The sequence below is a fragment of the Danio rerio genome, chromosome 5 (assembly GCF_052040795.2).
Source record: "Danio rerio strain M-AB ecotype USA chromosome 5, GRCz13ab, whole genome shotgun sequence".
Lineage (NCBI taxonomy): Eukaryota > Metazoa > Chordata > Actinopteri > Cypriniformes > Danionidae > Danio > Danio rerio.
In genome coordinates, this window is record NC_141025.1 from 19,374,614 (window position 1) to 19,394,712 (window position 20,099).

General features: G+C 35.0%; 1 protein-coding gene across 2 annotated transcripts in view; it reads right to left on the reverse strand.

Moving 5' to 3' along the window:
• Nucleotides 1-20,099, reverse strand: part of si:dkey-215k6.1 — a 344,938-nt gene that overhangs the window by 74,342 nt on the left and 250,497 nt on the right. For both annotated transcript variants that reach the window (XR_015491055.1, XM_087253349.1), the window contains exon 4: nucleotides 9,990-10,173. Coding sequence is in view for 1 of the 2 variants with exons in the window: in XM_087253349.1 (XP_087109475.1) it covers nucleotides 9,990-10,173 (184 nt within the window). In the remaining variant the exon portion in view is untranslated. The remainder of the gene's footprint in view (nucleotides 1-9,989; nucleotides 10,174-20,099) is intronic.

Here is a 20,099-nt window from a genome sequence, read left to right on the forward strand (position 1 = left end):
CAATTGTAGAAATCCATCATCTAATTCACAAAAAATCATAATTCAAACCCCAAATAAGCTTAAAAGTATGCCCACCTATAATATATAAATATATATTATTATATTATATTAATATTAAAATTATTATTATTATTATTATTATTATTTTGAAAAGGTAACTATATTCATTTTCATGCATTTAAGCTTGAACAGCATTTACATTAACAACAATTCAATATTTAAAAAAAATAAATGTACAAATATTACACACAATAAATGTCATACAATCAATTGTAGAAATCCATCATCTAATTCACAAAAAAGTACTTATTCAAACCCCAAATAAGTTTAAAAGTATCAAGATCACTATCCATTGAATACGTAAACTCAACAATAACATTAAACTCACAGTAGCATCAGTAAAAACAGCCTATTCAACCCATTCTTTTCATTCCTTGGTAATCACACATCTAATTTTGCTTGACCATATAAAAAATTAATTAGCACAGTTATTTTTTTTCAGCAGCGACACGGTGGTGCAGTAGGTAAGCCGAAAAGAAATTAAAATAATATATATAATAATTATTATTTACTTAGTCATTAATATTATTACTACTTTGAAAATGCGACCATATCCATTTTCATGCATTTTAACTTGAACAGTTTTGACATTGCCAACAAATCAATATTTACAAAAAAATAATAATTACAAATATTAACAAATATTACACAAAATAAAACTCATACAATCATTTAAAAGTTTCAAGGACACCATGTCATCAATATAGTCAACAATAATCCGAGCAGATATCAAACCTCCTAAAGTCACAGTAACATCAGTAGAAACACACCTATTCACCTTTCCCTTCCTTTTTAACCGCAGAGCAAATTTTGCTTGACCATATAAAACAGTAATAAACACATCTATTTTTTTATGCCATAAATAAAACCATCAAATGTAAATTAATGATTCAGATTTTTACTCCAATAAGAAAAGCCCTTAAGCATTACATATAAATCAAACAGAGGATGAGACAGACTTGCTTTCTTTTGGCCCTAAATACACAACAACATCACAACCCCCAATTTAAAACATTAAATATATATTTTTAATTGTTTAAATAAATCAGCAAAACTTGAGACATCTAAACAGGCTACAAAATATGTGTATACCATCCACAACATAAGAAATGTTTCATCTAAACTCACGTGCTTCATTTAAACAATCTACACTTACTGTTCTCAACTGTTATAATTGTTAAAGGCGTTACCTGTTTTTATTCCTTTTTTCATGAATGTCATTTATTTTTCATGTGCTGAATGTTTTATTAATTTGATGATATTACATATTCTATACAGAACTAAAATGCTTTGGCAATACTGTACAAAATGTCATACCAATAAAGCAACTTGAACCTGAACTAGAACTTAATAATATGACTGATAAAACCCAAAATATTTTAATGAACAACTTTTCCCGTGGGGAAACACACAAATACACCCACAGCTAAAAGATAAGACACAGGGGTCACACACTGAAAACGTATATATAGGAGAAAAGGTGAGAGTGAAGGCAGAGAGAAAGAGAGAGAGAGAGAGCAGGAAAAGAGCTCTAAAATGGCCTGGAGGTTTCAGCGTCTGGGGCTTAAAACACTCTAACAAGCCCAAAGCAGAATTACACAGCAGCTCAGATGTAAGGAAACAGCCACACTGATCCAATTTATAACTGGCTTTCAACACCAAAGAGAGGAGAGGGGTGAAATAGCCTCTTTCACTACATACTCATTGTGGGTAAAATAGCGTCTACATGGCGAGGCAAATTATCGCTAATAGGTCGTATCTCTACTGGAACTCACCAAGTACTAAAAGCTACTCTGAGCACAAAAATGTCCTGTTAAGAGTTTATTTACGGGGTAAATGGGCTTGGAAAGCGAGGTTTTGATGTTGAAATTAAATGGATCTTACTAACCACCGCTGATATATAAACTCAATCTTCTACACAAAACATCACTAACCCTTATCACACCTTGTGCTTCCATTTTTCCTCCTGTTTTCTGGCGTGTGTGTGTGTTTTCTTAATGATCAGTGCAGGAAGTCCAGGACTCCAGCATGGACCGCCTTTCATCTTCTGACCTTTTCTGCCTGCAAGTCTCTGAAGCCACGAGTCTCTGCCTGTCTTCACTGACAGCTACTCAGGGACTCTAACAAGCTCTAACTTTAAGAGGTTTGGACTGGATGTCATTGCAGATGTGTCATGAGGAGTGAAAGATGAAGAGGTGGAAGGGGAAAAAAGGACATCATAATTATAATAAGGATAATAAGGACATAATAAGCCGCAAAACTTTCATCTTTTTTATTGAAATTTCTTATATATGAATATAAATCAACAACCTACATAAAAACCATAATCATTAGTAAAATGTAATATTGCAGTAAGAAAATAGTATATTTATTTAGTATTTAATTTATTTATTTTGTTTATATTTCCCAAATGATGTTTAACTGAGCAAGGACTTTTTCACAGTATTTCCTATTAAATTTTTTGTTCTAGAGAAAGTCTTATTTGTTTTATTTCAGCTATAATAAAAGCAGTTTTTTAACCATTTTCAACATAATACTATATTATATTATCCACCCTGTTAAGCAATTTAATTTTTGGTTATACAATTATTTACCCAATTAGTAATCAACTAGCCTAGTTATGTCAGAATTCTGCCACTTCGGTCTTGTTAATTCTTGTTTTAGAATCTGGACACTAGTCCTGTCTTGTCTTGTTGGTTATTCTCAAATTTTCTTGTGTCGAGCACTTATATTTCCTGTCATTGTCTGTCTTCGTCTTTGTATGAGCGCCATCCTGTGCTTGCACAAGGTCAGGGCGCGCTCAGGATGCTCACTCTCGTCCTGGTGTTTTTGTTTTGTCTGCAGCACTGTTTTATTCTCAGCCTCTCAGTCTAGTTGGTTTCGGTTTTGGTTGATGCTGGCATGGAACATGCACATTGCATGTGTGAGTGCACGGTAAGTGTGTTATTTATCATGTGCTCATGTTTTACGTTCAGTCTTCTGTTGGTGTGGTGTTTATCATGTGGTTTATGTTTACATTGTGGTGCTTTAGTGTTGTGTTTCATGTGAACACGTGGTTAATGGGTTCTTTCATTGGCTGTGTGTTCTAGTCTTGTTTGATTGTGAGCGCATGGCCTGTGTTGTCTTTGTGTCTATTGTCTATTCCCGCCCTCCTTGTTAACCCATTATCAGTTTATTCTGTTCACCTTTTTGTTAATCTGCTCTCATTTAAGCTGCAGTCACACTGGGCTTTTTCTCCCATAGACTTCCATTCATAAGCACATGAATGCGCCAGACCGGAAACGCAAGGTCATGCGTCAAGTTTTGCAGGTTGCTGCAGTGCAAAGTTCAAGCTTGGTGAACTCTGACCTGCGAAATCGAGTCACTTGATTGCGTGAGACCATTTGAGGATCAAAACATGGACTCTCTGGACAGAAATTTAAAACATGGAGCAATTGCTCGCTTTTTAAAATGTCTAATGAGCTTGTTTAATCCTGCCCCTTTTCGAAGCGCCGCACGACAGAATATCGCATGCTCAAACTCTAATGTGACCGCAGCTTTATAGTCTCCTCATGTCTGCTGTCCTGTGCCAGTCAAGTTTGTTTATTTGTTTGTTAATGTGTTCCCCCTAAGGGTTGTTTATGTTATCATTTATTTTATTTTTATAATAAAAAGCCATTTTATTTGCTGCACTTGAGTCCTCACTCTTTTCCCGTAACAAGTTAACCAACATTAACCTAAATAATACTTTAAATTACACTCTAAGTTGAATAATAGTATCTTGAAAAATATCTAGTGGCATATCATGTACTGTCATCATGGCAAAGGCAAAATAAATCAGTTATCAAAAATTAGTTGTAAAAAACTAGTATGTTTAAAAATGTATAAGATATTTTTGTTGAACAGAAAATTAATAATAATCAAATATTAACTCTGGCCTCAACTCTGTATAAATGATAAGCTTTTTTTTCTCTTTTACACATTTTTTTAATCTTCTATAATGATTAATGTGACTATTTATTTGATAAAAAATTATTTAGTAAAAAAATATATATTATTATTATTATTAGTAATATTATTATTATTATATTAATAATATTTTTTTCAGTGAATTTCTTTCCTATAATATAGAAATTGTATGCTTCTTTAATATATATATTTTTTTACTTAACTGACTATTTAATTAATATGACAGATTATTTAAGACATTTTTCTTTCCTGTTTAAATTTAAGTTGAAAACAAATGTCAAATGAGCATTAGATAAAAGATTTCCTCTGGGTGAGCTGAGATGTAAACAAAATGCTACTGGCTGTAATATTCCCCGCCTAGCCTTCATTAAATTACGTCTCAGATTGTAAAATAACTGTGCATTCCAAGGCACTTTACGGGATCTTTAATTGTAATTAAAAATGATATGAGTTCAATAAAAACAACAACAACACACTCCAACCTTGTCCCACGGTATCTATGACTTCCCCCACAGTGGAAAAAGCCACTGATGGCTCCATGGTGAGTGGAGTTGATAGGAGTGTGCAGGAATCATGTACCCCAGCAGGAGAGCGTGGATCGGGGGCTGTGAGAGTCACCTCTCCCCCCTGCTGGAGGCACATATATCATGGAGCTCTAAACAGCAGGTGACAAACACATGACCTGACCTATCAGAAGATCAAAACACAAGGGTGATTTTAATAAAGCCAAGGTGTTGGGTCGTGGCCTAGTGATTATGCAGGAGTCTACAACCCACACCGTGTCCTGATCCTCTATTTTCCACATTACAGCTTCAGGTCAACATCATGTCTAAAAGGAGGGCAAAAGCAGGTGCTCTATACTAGTGATGGGTAATGGATGACCCCCAACCACATGACAATCTCAAAACATTATACAATTCTGAGTGTGCTTCACACAGGTGAGTGGGCTTTACAAACCACCCGTGGAAAACACACTCTATCATCTCTCTGTCATTTCAACATCACTTGCACAAGTTCTGCACATTTGTACCACACACGCTCTTACAATCACTCCATATCGCCTAAAAAAACATGGTGGATTTATAGAAGTGTGCCTCAAACAGGTGAGTGGGCTTTACAAACCACCTGTAGAAAATGTGTTAAGCTCTTCGTCATTTTAACCATCACTTGTACCAGTTTTGCACATTTTACTCGTTCTTACAATCACTATCTCAATAAAAAAATATTAAGGATTTATGAAAATGTTCTTCATACGTGGGCTTGACAAACCACCTGTAGAAACACTCTTCTCTTTCTTAAAAAAATAAACATAAAAAAACCACACTCCCCCTTTCTAACTCTAGTGGTTAATTATCTGAGCACTAACAGTTTATTTGTATAATTAGCACTTCTTTTGTGAATTTCCTCTTCATGTCGAATAACTGAATGCCTCCTCAATTCATAACCATCTGCTAAATGACTAAATGTAAATGATTCTATTTTTTTGGAATGATTGTATTTTAGTTATTTAAATAATGTGCAACTTATTGTAATTGATCACAATGTCTTAAAGACCATAACAATATATTGTCTAGAAAAAAAAAAAAAGTCTTGTATGAAACACACAAATTATGTTATCTGAATTAGTCAGTGTATTTTTTACATGATGTACAGGTATTACTATGAAATCAAAATATTTAATGTTACTTTTCAAGATTATAATATATTATATTATATTATATTATATTATATTATATTATATTATATTATATTATATTATATTATATTATATTATACTATATTATATTATATACTATATTATATTATATACTATATTATATTATATTATATTATATTATATTATATTATATTATATTATATTATATTATATTATATTATACTATAATATATTATATTATATTATATTATATTATATTATATTATATTATATTATATTATATTATATTATATTATATTATATTAATTCAGCTTACTTATTTTCCTCTTTTGAAATTGTTTAAAAACAGTGTTTATCTTATAAAAATGTGTCCAAAAATATTGCATCTGTTCTGTTATTGTACCATACTTTATATTTAAACTGACAGACTTAACTCCAACAACAAGATACAAGAAAGTATGTAATCACTCACACATTAAGTAAGTATGTGTGCTTTTACTGAGATAATATTTTCATCTGAAAAGTTGTAACACCAAAACTAAATATTCTTGAAACAGTTATGAACATAAATTGGAACAGATCACACAATGGGTTCATACATTGACTATAATTGTGGATAATATAATTATATGAATGCAGCTTTAAGAAGTGTTTCATTTTCTCAATCACATATTCATATTTATTACCACTCTTTGAGTGACACTTCAGTTATATTATGTGATTTTATTAAAAAAGGTACCTCAAAAACAAACAAACAAACAAACAAACAAACAAACAAACAAACAAACAAACAAATAACAACCTCTTAATCATAAGTAAATGGTGAGAAAATTTTCAGTTATTGAAGCTCAGAAATGTAAATCCTTTCTTATGTTGAACACAAAATGAGATATTCTCAAGAATGTTGGAGAAAAGCAGGCATTTGTTTCCTTTGTAGAAACAACAAAATGTTCAGATAGGAACAAATGTGTTCTATTGGATTGAGATCTGGTGGCTGTGGAAGCCATTTGAGTACAGTGAACTCGTTGTCATGTTTAAGAAACCAGTCAGAGATAATCCTGAGACCACGTTTTTAAACTCTTCTATTGTCCAATTTTGTAATTTTTTATTTATTAAATATTGTTATTATTATTTATTGTTAAAAGTAAAACAGGTAACTTGTGTTTAGCAAGTACTGAATTATCAAAATTGAATTTCAACAACATTTATTTTTTTTTAGCTGTAAAGAATTTATATTAGTGAACAGAAGCATAAAATGGCCCCTATAAATAATAATAAAAACTTTAAAAAAACATTAAGAATAGAAATTACAGAAGTCAAAATCTCTATTGTACGTCATGAGGGGAACACAAGGCCATTATATAATGGAAATTCTTCACGCCAGCTTTACCACTGGAGCAGATACAGCCACACATCTCCCTTGCTCTTTCATCTTCACTATTGACTGCTCATGCTGTGTTTCTGAGGGTCTATTTGCTATAAACGCTCTTTGCGTCCTATGGTTCTGACATGACAAAGTATTGCTGTTCGTATCGCACAGAACCACAGGAGTCTGCTTATCTGAAAGACTTACAGACTTAAATCGCTATAGAGTTTAATCTCTACCTGCCTAAACACACTTCAGGTGGATGATCTTTATAAAGTTTCATCACTTACAACTGACTGCTTAGAAATGGCATATATAAACATATCAAACTGTGACTGACTGCTAGACAGTAACCAGTTAGACAGTATCTTTATGCTTGTCTAAAGTCTAGAAGTGTGAGACTGAGATGTGCTGGAGGAAAAAAATCAATCAGTCAATCCATCAATCAATTAGTAGTTCTTTAACTGTCATGGAAATTTGAATGAATATGAACTAAATACTCATTTACTAATTATTAATTTATTATAAATAAATGCTTAGAGTTGAATTAAATTCCAGCTGGGGAATTTGATATGACAAAAAGTATAAAGGGATTATATTTAAATTAGAGACCTGCGTAACTGTCAAGGAAATATAATGAAATACATGGGAATTAATCATACCAAAATTAATGATTTAATATAAATTACTAGTAATCATGAAATACTTTCTGGAGTTTCATCGAATGCAAACAAAATTGACTTGATGTGGATTTAAAATAATATATAAATAAAAATAAAATATAAAATCATATAATGTAAATTAAACATAACAGGTCCTTTGTATGTGTAAAATTATGGGAAGTTAATATATATATATACACACACAGAGTTGAAGTCAGAATTATTAGCCTCCCTTTTGAACGTTTGTTTCTTTTTTTAAACATTTCCCAAATGATGTTTAACAGAGCAAGGAAATTTTCACAGTATGTTTCACAGCATACAATTTCTTTATTATAGGAAAGAAATTCACTGAAATGAATTATTAATATAATAATAATCATAGTATGATTTTCTTCTGGAGAAAGTTTTTTTTTCAGCTAGAATAAAAGCAGTTTTACAATTAAAAAAAAAAAACATTTTCAGGTCAAAATGATTAGCCCCTTTAAGCTATATATTTTTTCGATAGTCTACAAAACAAACCATCATTATACAATAACTTGACTAATTACCCTAACCTGCCTAGTTAACTTAATTAACCTAGTTAAGCATTTAACTGTCATTTTAAGCTGTATAGAAGTGTCTTGAAAAACATCTAGTAAAATATTATTTACTGTCATCATGACAAAGATAAAATAAGTCAGTTATTAGAAATGAGTTATTAAAACTATTATGTTTATAAAAAAATCTTCTCTCCGATAAATAGACAAATTGGGGAAAAATTAAACAGGGGCCTAATAATTCAAGGGGGTTAATGATTCTGACTTCAACTGTACATCATAGACTTTAAATATACCCTGTATTTATTATGTTAAATTTGTGTTTAAGATATGTGTATCTCATGTTTATTTGTATGTATATATTTTCTGTTAGTTATTTGTCTTAATTACAATGTTATTTGTGGGATGGCATGGCACTGGGGAATGGGGTGGGTGTTTTTTCTGGATGGGTAAGGGGTGTTGAGGAAAATCACAAAAAAATATGAAAGGTGAATAAGTTTCATCAAAAGTGAACCCTGATGACACAAAGACTCAATATGATTTTATAACATATATGATATAAAACATAAATATTAAAATATAAAATACTGTGAGACTGACTGATGCTTGAATGCCATTGGTTAAGGGTAGAATTCAGCATTTTTTAAGACATTCTGTCATGAGTTAGGGCCTCAGTATACTTTATACTAAATCTGACAAAATAACAGAAATGACGTCATTTTAAACTAAATCCTGGCAAAACAAAGTTATTTTTTTAATTCTTTTGGGCAGTTTGAAACCAATTAGCAGAAAACTTTTAGGGGGGATAGCGTTTTCACTCCAAAACACCTTTTAGGGGGTACTCACACTATGCTATCGGAATCGTGCCAAGGCGCCCTTCCCGATTTGTTTGAGAATTGTAAGTGCTCTGAATCGGCCTTAGGCATGGTTCAGTTGGCCAACCCTGGCCCGGTTGGAAGAGGTGTGCCAGAGCGTGGTTCACTTGGGCTTTGACGCGGTACACTTGTAGTGACACAAGGTCACTTTTAAGAAATTGTTTCATGTGGATTTATTAATCATTCTTCATTTTCAATGAATGCGAACTGTCATAGTTTAGTAAAGACATAAACCCCTTGTTGCACGTCAGATGACACCGAGGAGGGAGAATGGAAACAATCGCACTTTGGTACGGTTCAAGACAACTGTACCTAATGTGAATGCGCCCTTAGTTACCATTGGTGCATTGCGTTTATGCAATCAGTGGGTGAGTTCTGGAACTTCTGGAACGCCTTCTATGGCATGCAATGACTTCAGACCCCAAATCAATTCTCATTCCACGGAGGTCAGACAAAAAAACAAAATCAACATGTACAAACTGGAGAATCAAGAAGCAGAGCTGGTTTTTACAGAGCAGAGCAAATGTTTATAGAACTGCTCTTCTCTAAGCACCAACACTGTTGTTGTGTTTAGGAGTAGATAGGTACACATGAGCAGTATGATGCAAGTACAACTCTGCCTCCAGTCTAAATGTTCGAAAACGCTATACCATCACTCTTTGGCCCCTTTTTTGGGGTAATATATATACAGTATATATATATATATATATATATATATATATATATATATATATATATATATATATATATATATATATATATATATATATATATATATATATATATATATATATATATATATATATATTTGTAAGGAATTCCTCATTACCTAGAATATAAAGACAAGTCTAGAAAGCGTGTGTATTGCATGACTGTTGCTCTCACCTCAGCGATGGGCACGATGCCCTGGATGTCTCTCTGGCTGATGTAGATGGTGGAGATGACCTCAGCTGACGCTCCAGTGGATGGATACTCAATCTGCCAGCGGACGGACTGCGATGACCGCAATGTGATGAAATTGTCAATCTCAAAGTCCACCCACATGATCTCGTAGTAGGAACCATCAAGTCTGTTGAGGAAAAGAGAAAGACAGATGTCCAGATGAGACGTGTGCACAGCTATTTATTCAGCTGGACTGTAGAATTGTAAAAAACAAGGATTGTAATGCACCTATAGGAGTTTCCAATCAGTTTTTTCTGTTACTTACATACAAAAAAGCATGTCTAAGCCCATTTAGCATGTGTGCTGTTAACAGATTTTTACAAACCTTCTCAATAGAGAAAAAACAAGTAACATTTCTAGTTTTTACAATATTTGCTCTAATATTTGTCTTCAAAAGAATTAAGTATAGTATGTAAAGTTACATTTATTTTGTTTTTTTATGTACACAATCTAACAATTTACTCATGGAGCTACATATTAATCAATGTCTATACCAGTATTTAAACAAATAAGGCCATAAAAGAAGCACACCAGGAGAAAATGTATGAAAAATATATGCGTTACAGACAGACTGCAAGCTGAAATCATACTTCCTTATTTGCACCAATATAGAATTATATTATTGTATTAATGCATGCTTTTTATTCATAAATGTGTGTGCTTATAACCCGATTTCAATAAAAACAAAGATTATAGTAGCAGTAACAGTGTTTATTATCCAATAGCATGCTAAGGAAAATAAAGGGAATAAAATGAACATTCTGCTTCAATGTTTAAAATGCAACAACAACAAAAATCAATCTGATTACTGAACACATTATAAAAAAATCAATTTAGGAGATGAATAATTGATCTCTTCAATATATATAGATTCTAAATTAGTGTGCACGTTCCACTGGTATGATTGTGTTTATGCACATAAATTATCTCCTAAGATATTGGTATAAACAATCTAAAGGGTTTCCTGTAATCACATGCAAAGAATGAACTCAAGGGGTGGTTAACAATTTTGTTCTATCCAGTTCTTTTAATTGAGGTGAAACAGGATACATTTTAAAAGTATTTATTCCTCATTAAATAAAAGTATAAGCTGTACATAAAGTGATTTTTTTGATCACGGAAAATGTGCAAAGCTTAACAATATACTCATGGGGATGTATATGTAATAATAGCAAGCTGATGTGGTGCTGTCATCATTTTAAAGGTATTTCCTACCTGTTATCTATTTCCAAATTAGGACTACACAATATATAGTTTCAGCATTGATATCGCAATATCACACCTTATTGTGGACTAAACGCAAAGTTTAACCATAAGATTCCCAAAAAAATGTATCTTTGCCTGTGACTGTGTACGCTATAGGGGTGTCAAAATTAATTGTTTCTTCGATGCACCGCGAAGCAGACGCGGACAATTCTGTATCAGTTCAGTAATAGACCATAATCAGTTATTACATAATGACATAATTTATCTTATATGCATTATATATATATATATATATATATATATATATATATATATACAGCTTACTATGGCGAGGGAGACGTGCAGCAGAAGTATTTCCTTGCGATTGAGAAACTGAAAGTTTCTTACTGTCTCATTTCTCTCTCTCTCTCTCTCTCTCTCTCTCTCTCTCTCTCTCTCTCTTTCTCACTGTGGCCCGTTTGACCTGCTGGCGTGACCTCTCCTTTTCTCTCCTTGGCTGTTGTAGCAATACTTGTGGATCCAGACACAAGCGCGTTTCTGCAGAGCAAGTTTTCCTCTCCACGTCTATCATGGATCAGCTGTAATCGCCACTGCAGTTTCACTGTTTCCAACTATTTTTAAAGAAAAGGCGCTACGCTCTGCCTGAAAAGTCGCAAAAAGTTGCTAGATTACATCATATGTAAATTTGCATATTACTGATGTCATCGCGTTTTACCGTATCTTTTTGTTTAACAGCCTATTGTTAATAAAGGGGTATTTATATTTGCACTACGCTTTATGTAGGCATGTCAATTTAACTAAATTTATTGCTGTTTAAACACAGTATATTAATATAGATGTGTAGTTAATTTGCATATCTCAGACGTAATTACTTGACAAGTTCCAAAACGTTCACTAGGATATCTGTGATTGTAAACAAGACAAGAATAAATAGTCAAATTAAATTGTTAAAATAAAGGAGAAGCAGATCGGTTTGAATTACCTCACACTGCCGGTGCTAAATCATTTGACGTTGGTATGCAGAGCAGTGATTTGCTCTGAAGCCTGGTTTGAATCAGGCTGCAGGTGGAAATACAGCTGTACAAGGACTGACCGCCTATCAGTGCTCTGAGGCGGGGTAGCGTCAGTCATGACATGACAGTCTATAAAAATCTCCAGTAACAGACAAAAAAAGTCGCTAGCTTTGTCGCGAGTCGCTTTTTTTAAAATTTGACAACACAGTGCAGTTTATCAGTGTCACTCATGGGTGAACTAGTTATTTATTTATAAATTTAAGCCAATCGCAACCCTTTCTGTTGAGTGCGTGACCAATCATAGGGGTGTAAGAACTCGCTCGACATGGCTCATAAAGCGAGTTAGCGATATTTCTGTTTGTATATGTTATAAATGCTCATGTTGTTCTGTGCATGTGCTTGAGTTTTTTAAAGGTACAATTCTGACTGTTTGTATTAAAGTACAAATTTGTATTACAAATATTACATAAATATATTTATAACTTTTTTTTGCACTGAGAAGTAAAATATAAAATTGTGTAAGGAAAGCATCATCAATGCACCGTGATGCACTGAGATATTGAACCTAATCAATGGCATGATAATCATAACTAAACCAAACTGTGAGACCAGTTTAGGTTCACACCTCTAGTGTACGCAATTCAAGCTGGCTTAAAGTAAATTCAAGAAAGATTAATAAAGTATATATGCTACAAAGATTATATAGTTTTATTTATTTTACATTTAATTACTCAATTTGTGAACCTGAATACTCTTAGTCTCTCAGAAAAACCATAAAGCATTATTTAAATTGTAACTTTGTTTTACTGTATCTATCCTTGCTTGTGATTTGGTTCAATGGCTTTTATGCAGATGCGCTCCATCCTATTTTCATCCAAAATTATCCCAAAATTATTCATTGTTTACAAATCGAGCTATTCTTTTGTTAAAATTATTCTTAACATTGCAATAAGCATATCAGGAAAATTAAATATTGCAATTACAGTTTTCCAACATCGAGCAGCCCTACTCCAAATGTAATTTTGATCTCCTGTAAATAATAGTGTACTTCTAAATATACAACAAATACATTTAATACGTTGGCTTTAAAACTATTCATGATTAAGTAAAAAAATGTGAGGCAGGCAAATGTCTCAAATTTGGTTGACAAAGAATGACTTGTTTATCTTTAGAAACACAGTAAAAGTGAATTTCCCAAAACAGGAACATATAAATATAAACAGAGATATCCATTAGTACAACTTGGATCACAGCTCTCAGATAACTTTTAAATACCATACAACAATGTAAAAACGTATTAAAATGAATTCACTTTGGAGAATGCTGTTGAAAAGTTCATTGTGAAAAAAGGCCAAATCATAGAGAAATAAATTGATTGTTTTCCAAGGTACATTATTGTAGATAATTACCTTTTAAATAAACTCTAAACAGCAAAAAACGGACAAAAAATAAACAGAAAAGGACCCTTGGCTAATAGCAATGGGCACTTCTTGGCTGAATACACTACAAAGTTAAAAACTCTAAACCAAGAGTGAAAAGTCTTGATCTGCCATTTGCACGCACACACACACACACACACAAAGTGTCAAGCCTGATGCGAAAAGCAAAATCCATTTCCCTGAATGACAGCAAACTCTCCCTGATTCCTCTCTCCTCAGTTTCTCGTGAATGAACACGAGCAGTTAGATCACGACCTCTCTAAATGCTCCGAGTTGACCTCTGACCCCAGATCAACAGGGGCCAAATAACCGCCTCTCTCCTCCATCCTTGTTATGACACCCCCGAAATGAGTTCAATTACACTGGCCCAATCGGCCGCTTGATGGATGCGCTGCTGTCTGACCCCTTCCTCCTTCAAAAAGAATGTTCTCGAAGCAGTAAATGAATCAATAAACCAACAGACAATACTTTATTGCATAGATGGCGTGCGTCTACGGGGAGCAGAGGAAGGGAGGGGGGGGCGGCCGGTCAGAAAACGAGAGATAAATAATGTTATGGAGAATGAGAGCAAGGAAAAAAGAATCAGTCACAGTCCCTCTCTGTCTCTTCTGGAAGCGCAATGTCATTTCTCTGAATAGCACGAGCGTTTTGTCATTATTCACTCGAGTTTCAGTTTGAGTCAGACAGCGATCTTGCCCAAACACTCGGCTGCAGCGAACAATGAGCCGCAGACAAGCAAAAGTGCACTCGCACAATTATACGCAAACACAAGCGCGCCGAACAGGACTTTCAGAGGCGTTAAGAGGATTAGTTATGTAGAAGCAGATGAGAAGTGGAGAGGACAGCAAACTTACTCTCTGTGTTCCAGGAAAGTTGTCAGGCATTATAAACGGCTGGATAATAAGCAGAGGGCATAAGAGTGTACGGCAAAGGAGGCGTTGTGGGAATTCTGTCATTTCGTTTGTTTTACATTTACATTTGTATGCATTTGGCAGATGCTTTTATCCAAAGTGACCTAAATTGTGTTCTGGATTTTCTTGGGAATTGAACCCCAAATTTTGACATCAAAAATAACCCATTTAATCATCAAAAAAAATCTAGCAACTTGTGAATTTTACTCCTTAGACCTCCCTAACAAACAAAAAAATGTCCTGCCTCCTTTAATATTACATTAGTTAAATGAGGATTTACACAACAGTTTGTAACAACAGTGACGACTAGGAAAGCGCATAGAATTGCATGTCTGTGAAACACCCTGTGAGAGTATTAATTTCAATGATCTAGCTTTAAATTAACAGTGATATAAGCAATATTACAGTGCGATATGGCTGTATATCGGCACTGGTGGGAGGCATGCATTGGCTCGCGGCTGCAGGCCGAGTGTCTTAGTGCCAATATACAGACATATCACACTGCTACAAGTGTGAAATTGCGTTTATACAACAGTTTGATGGTATAATCGTGTGTATAAAAAAGAAAATCAAACATGGAGAGTCTCAAAAGTCCTTTTGTATGAGGAACTACTTTCTTCCACCATTCATTCACATCTGCAGCTGACGTCAGAACAGTAGAAACTGTTGCCAGTTCACAAACGTCACTTTAGAGCTAGTATTTGAATGAATCTCTAGCTTAACGTATAAATACATTTCAGGATTATAAAGCTGAACGGCATGAAATGCCATCAGTCTACAGAGATTTTACAGTTTTTCTCTGTTGCAATTAGGATATCACAATAATTAACCCCGAAAAATGCAAAGCAAAGCAAACACTACTGGTTTCTGTGGTATAAATACAGCATTTATATAACTGAAAAGGTATATACTTTTTTTATTTTTTATTTTTCACTCAAAACTCCAGCTAGGGGTGTGAGAGACATTAAAACCTTGTGCTTCCTGAGCATAGGCTGAGCAAACGTAATGCAAATGCTAAAGGCAGAGGCCCAACGACTGTGCATTTGACTTTGGGTAATACTTTCAAGCTGGTCAGGGCAGGTAAAACCTCATGATCTATTCAAGACCCTAAAACAAGTTTTTCAACTTTACTAGTCATGCTCGTTTTCTATAAACTGCCCCTCCTGAAAACATAAGATAGACAGGAAGGTTCTGTCTCAAATCAGACTTGTTAAAGTTGCAGACTGCGGACTCATCTAGTCTTGTTTTCAGACTTGTTTTAGATTTGCAGACTCATTTACTTCTTGAAGACGCTGTTTGACTGCAGAACAACCAACACGTCTAAATAAAAAATTATGCTTGTTCGAGTCTCCTGGACTGGGTTCTCATTTTTCCAACAACCCATACACTCTCGCATTAAATAGGTTTCAAAAGTCTCATTCAAACTCACATTTTATGCTGTATGACTTATTTCATTTAATTTTTTTTCAAACTTTTTTTTCAAACTTTTGTGAAAACAAAAAAATATATACTGGAAGATTGGCATTTCTAAAATAACATTTGTACTTGAGCATATTAAATAAGATAATAAGACACCCCAAAGCCAGCCACTAACAATTCTATAGATGCCAAGTTTAAATATGCAAATGAAAGTACAATGGGTATTTTCTATCAATGAGGAAATCCAACTCATTAAATGATTAATGTACAGGTCAGACTAAAACTAACACATATTTTTTATTAATATATCCATTTATTCATGAATATGTGTTTATTTTATATTATGTGTACTTCTATTCTTCAACAGGTTCTTCAAGAGAATACTATACTGACATACAGTGGGGAAAATAAGTATTGAACACATCACCATTTTTCTCATAAACCATTTTTCTAAAGGTGCAGTTGACTTGAAATTTTTCACCAGATGTTGCTAACAACCAAAGAGATCCATATATTCGAAGAAAACAATATTAATTAGTTTACAAATCAAGTTATGTGTAATAAAATGAAATGACACAGGAAAAAAGTATTGAACACATGAAGAAAGGGAGGTGTAGAAAGGCAGTGAAAGCCCAGACAGCAGCTGAAATCTCTCAGTAGTCCTTCAGCAAATCTCTGCTCTTTATCATTGTAAATTAATATCAGCTGCTTCAGTCCAACATCTACATTAGCAGATAGATGAAGATGAAACCTGGGTGGACGTTTCAGCAAGACAATGATCCAAAACACAGCCAAGGAAACTCTCAGAGAAAGAAAATCAAGCTGCGGAATGGCCCAGCCAATCACCTGATTTGAATCCAATTTAAAATACAAAATCAAGATCAGATTTGGTAGATGAGACCCACAGATCCATAAAGATTTTATCGAAATCTAGTTCAATTCCATGTCAACAGGTCCTTTAGAAATATTATTCCCCGAAGAAAATCATGATGTGTTGAATACTCCCCCACCCCACTGTATATTACTATAATCCACTGCCAGAAGAGTAGCCAGTGAAAAGAGCCCTTCCGAAATCAATGACCTATAACATAACCCTTGGTACATGCATGCAGAGTTGCGTTTTTAAATGTATGTAATCATGTGTGTATTTTCAACCCCTTTAACAAAACCCTAATGCAATTGAGCAATTATCTTAACTCAAAATAAGTTTGGAGGAATACAAAGAGAAAGCACAGGCACCAGGGCATCTGAGCCAAAATGCAAGCCTTCAGTCTGGATTTTTCAGTCAGCCATAATTAATTTAAGCGCATAGAAGAAGCGGGAAGCGAGGAGTCTCATTGTCCCCAGCTGTATTAATTAGCCATCATCGATCGGTTCAGGGTTTGTGGCCGCCACAGATGCCGAAAAGGCAGGAGTGTTTATCTTATCGTGGCTCAGAAAGCCAGAGCAGCTGAGAGGAAGGCACACAGCTATACATCACCAGCCTGTTGTTTAACCTTTGTTGGGAAAGTCGTGTTTTAGAGTGCTGGACGAAGGCAGAAGGGACAGAGAAGTGCAGTCAGGCAGACTTAAAGGGCTGTTTGTCACCCGTGACGGGTTCACTCAGGTAAACGTGTACTTCAGTACATCGCTTGAGAGAGTTCCTCTGTAGGTGTCTGCAAAAAAGAGCGAGCCAAAGGCTTTCAGTTGTCACGTTGCCTCTAATTAATCTGTCACTGGTTTAAAGTATTCTAGAATTAGAGCGTAGCTGTAAAACAAGGTTCAGATGTATGCATGGCATTTCTGCTTAAAGAGATTCAAGTCACGATGCAACAGAAGTATCGACAGATCTTTCCCTTAGCGTTGGGACATACAGTACATTTGAATGAAATGGATTTAAAAAAAATGTTGTGCAGGACTTTATACTTGTCAATTTACTGGCTCAATGGGGAAAAAATAGATCCAATAATAAAATATTCTGAGGTAAATGCATAGATGAATCAGATCAATAACATTTATTCATTTTTCTTCGACTTAGTCTCTTTCAAAACTAGCCACAGTGGAATGAACCCCCAAGTATTTCAGCATATGCTATGCCTAGCGAATGCCCTTCCAGTCACAACCCAGTATTGGGAAACACCCACACACTTATTCACACAAACACACACAGACACACACACACTCATACGCTATGGTCAGTTTAGTTTATGGTCAGTTTAGTTTAGAGTACCTGAAGGAAACCCACGTGAACACAGGGAAAACATGCAAACTCCACACAGAAATGCCAACTGGTCCAGCAGGGTCTCGAACCAGCAACCTTCATGCTGTGAGGTGACAGTGCTATCCACTAAGCCACTGTGCCACCCAATAACATGCATTCACAAAACTTGATTTTTTTTTCTTTTACTTTACAGCAACTTTTAACTTTTAACAGATTATTATACATTAGTCAATATTTTAAACAATACAGTTAAACAGATTTTTCATTTTATTAAGCAGTTATAATAAAATTATTTAGATACTACTAGTTTTATTAGTGAATTAGTGTATTTTTATATCATTTTATGTATAAAATTTATGTATAAAAAGTGTATAAAATTTTCATTTTAGTCATTTTGTTTAGTTTTTCATCATCTCATCTTATTTTTATTCACTTTTCTGGGGCCTGGTCACAGGCGCAGCGGTCTTAGAAGAGAACCCCAGACTTCCCTCTCCTCAGATATTTCCTCCATCTCCTCCAAAGGGATCTCGAGGCGTTCCCAGGCCAGCCGAGAGACATAGTCCCTCCAGCGTGTCCTGGGTCTTCCTTGAAGCCTCCTCTCGGTGGGACATGCCTGGAACACCTCCCTAGGTAGGCGTCGAGGAGGCATCCGAAACAGATGTCCGAGCCACCTCAGCCGACTTCGCTCGATGTGGAGGAGCAGCGGCTCTACTCCAAGCTCCTCTTGGGTGACAGAGCTCCTCATCTCACCCTATCCATAAGGGTGCACCCAGCCACTCTGCGAAGGAAACTAATTTCGGCCGCTTGTATGCGAGATTATTTGTGGATTTTATATTGTTTGCATATTTTAGATGCCGGTGTCATTTCCGGTCAGAAAAAAATAAACAAATAAATCTTGCTGGTTGAACAAAAGTATCTTTGCTTGCAAACCTTATTAGCAAATAAAATACTAAATACAAGCACTGTCAATATCGACCTCATATACAGTACAAGCCCATGACTGTACACCTACAGCATGCCATCTCGTTCCCATATGACTCGTTGTAAGACAAGATTATTCAATCCTGTCTTTGTGTTGGCTCAGTCTCAAGTTCAACCCAGCGCTAAGGAACAATCACTTCATGGAAGTTTGGTGAGCTATATATAGTGCCAGACACTGACCTAATTGCTATTTTACCATGCACAAGCAAGCCAGGTTAGAGAGTCAGCATTTAAAAAGAGAGCGGGAGAGAGAGATGGAGAGAGAAAGCGATTGGAAGAAGAACAATGTCATATCCTCGTTACTGACCGCTGGCCACCAGCCAGAACTAAAGCTGTCATGGGACAAAGAATGAGAGGGTAAAAAAGCAAGCATGAAAGAGAGAGAGAGAGAGAGAGAGAGAGAGAGAGAGAGAGAGGGAGAGAATGAGAGAAAAAGCAGTAAGTGTCAGGAGATGCACGGTTGCAGTGGTGTTCCAGTAAGTCAGAAACTGCAGTGACAGACGGGTGGAGCACAGCGCTCTGACGCTAAACCATGTGGAGGTCCGTTCAGCTACACTGCCTTATCATACACACCACACAATAGCATACAAGTGTGTGTGTGTCCATGTGCGAGCGAGTAGGGCCTTGCCAACAGAGCCAAGAGAGTCTTCACACACTACAGAGCCCAAAAGAGACAGAAATGTCATGCCAGCGATCTTTTTTTTTTCCCTCTCTCACCTTCATTCTCCCTCTCTACTGTCTAGCGCACAATGCCTGTTTCCACGCTGTCATTTCCCCATGGAGATTCTCTGTGGTATTTAGGTCACAGTGAATTTGAATGCAGCCTCGTAAGGCATATATTCGCTCCACGATAACCTCGCTGACTGCTGGAGAAGGGTTCATGC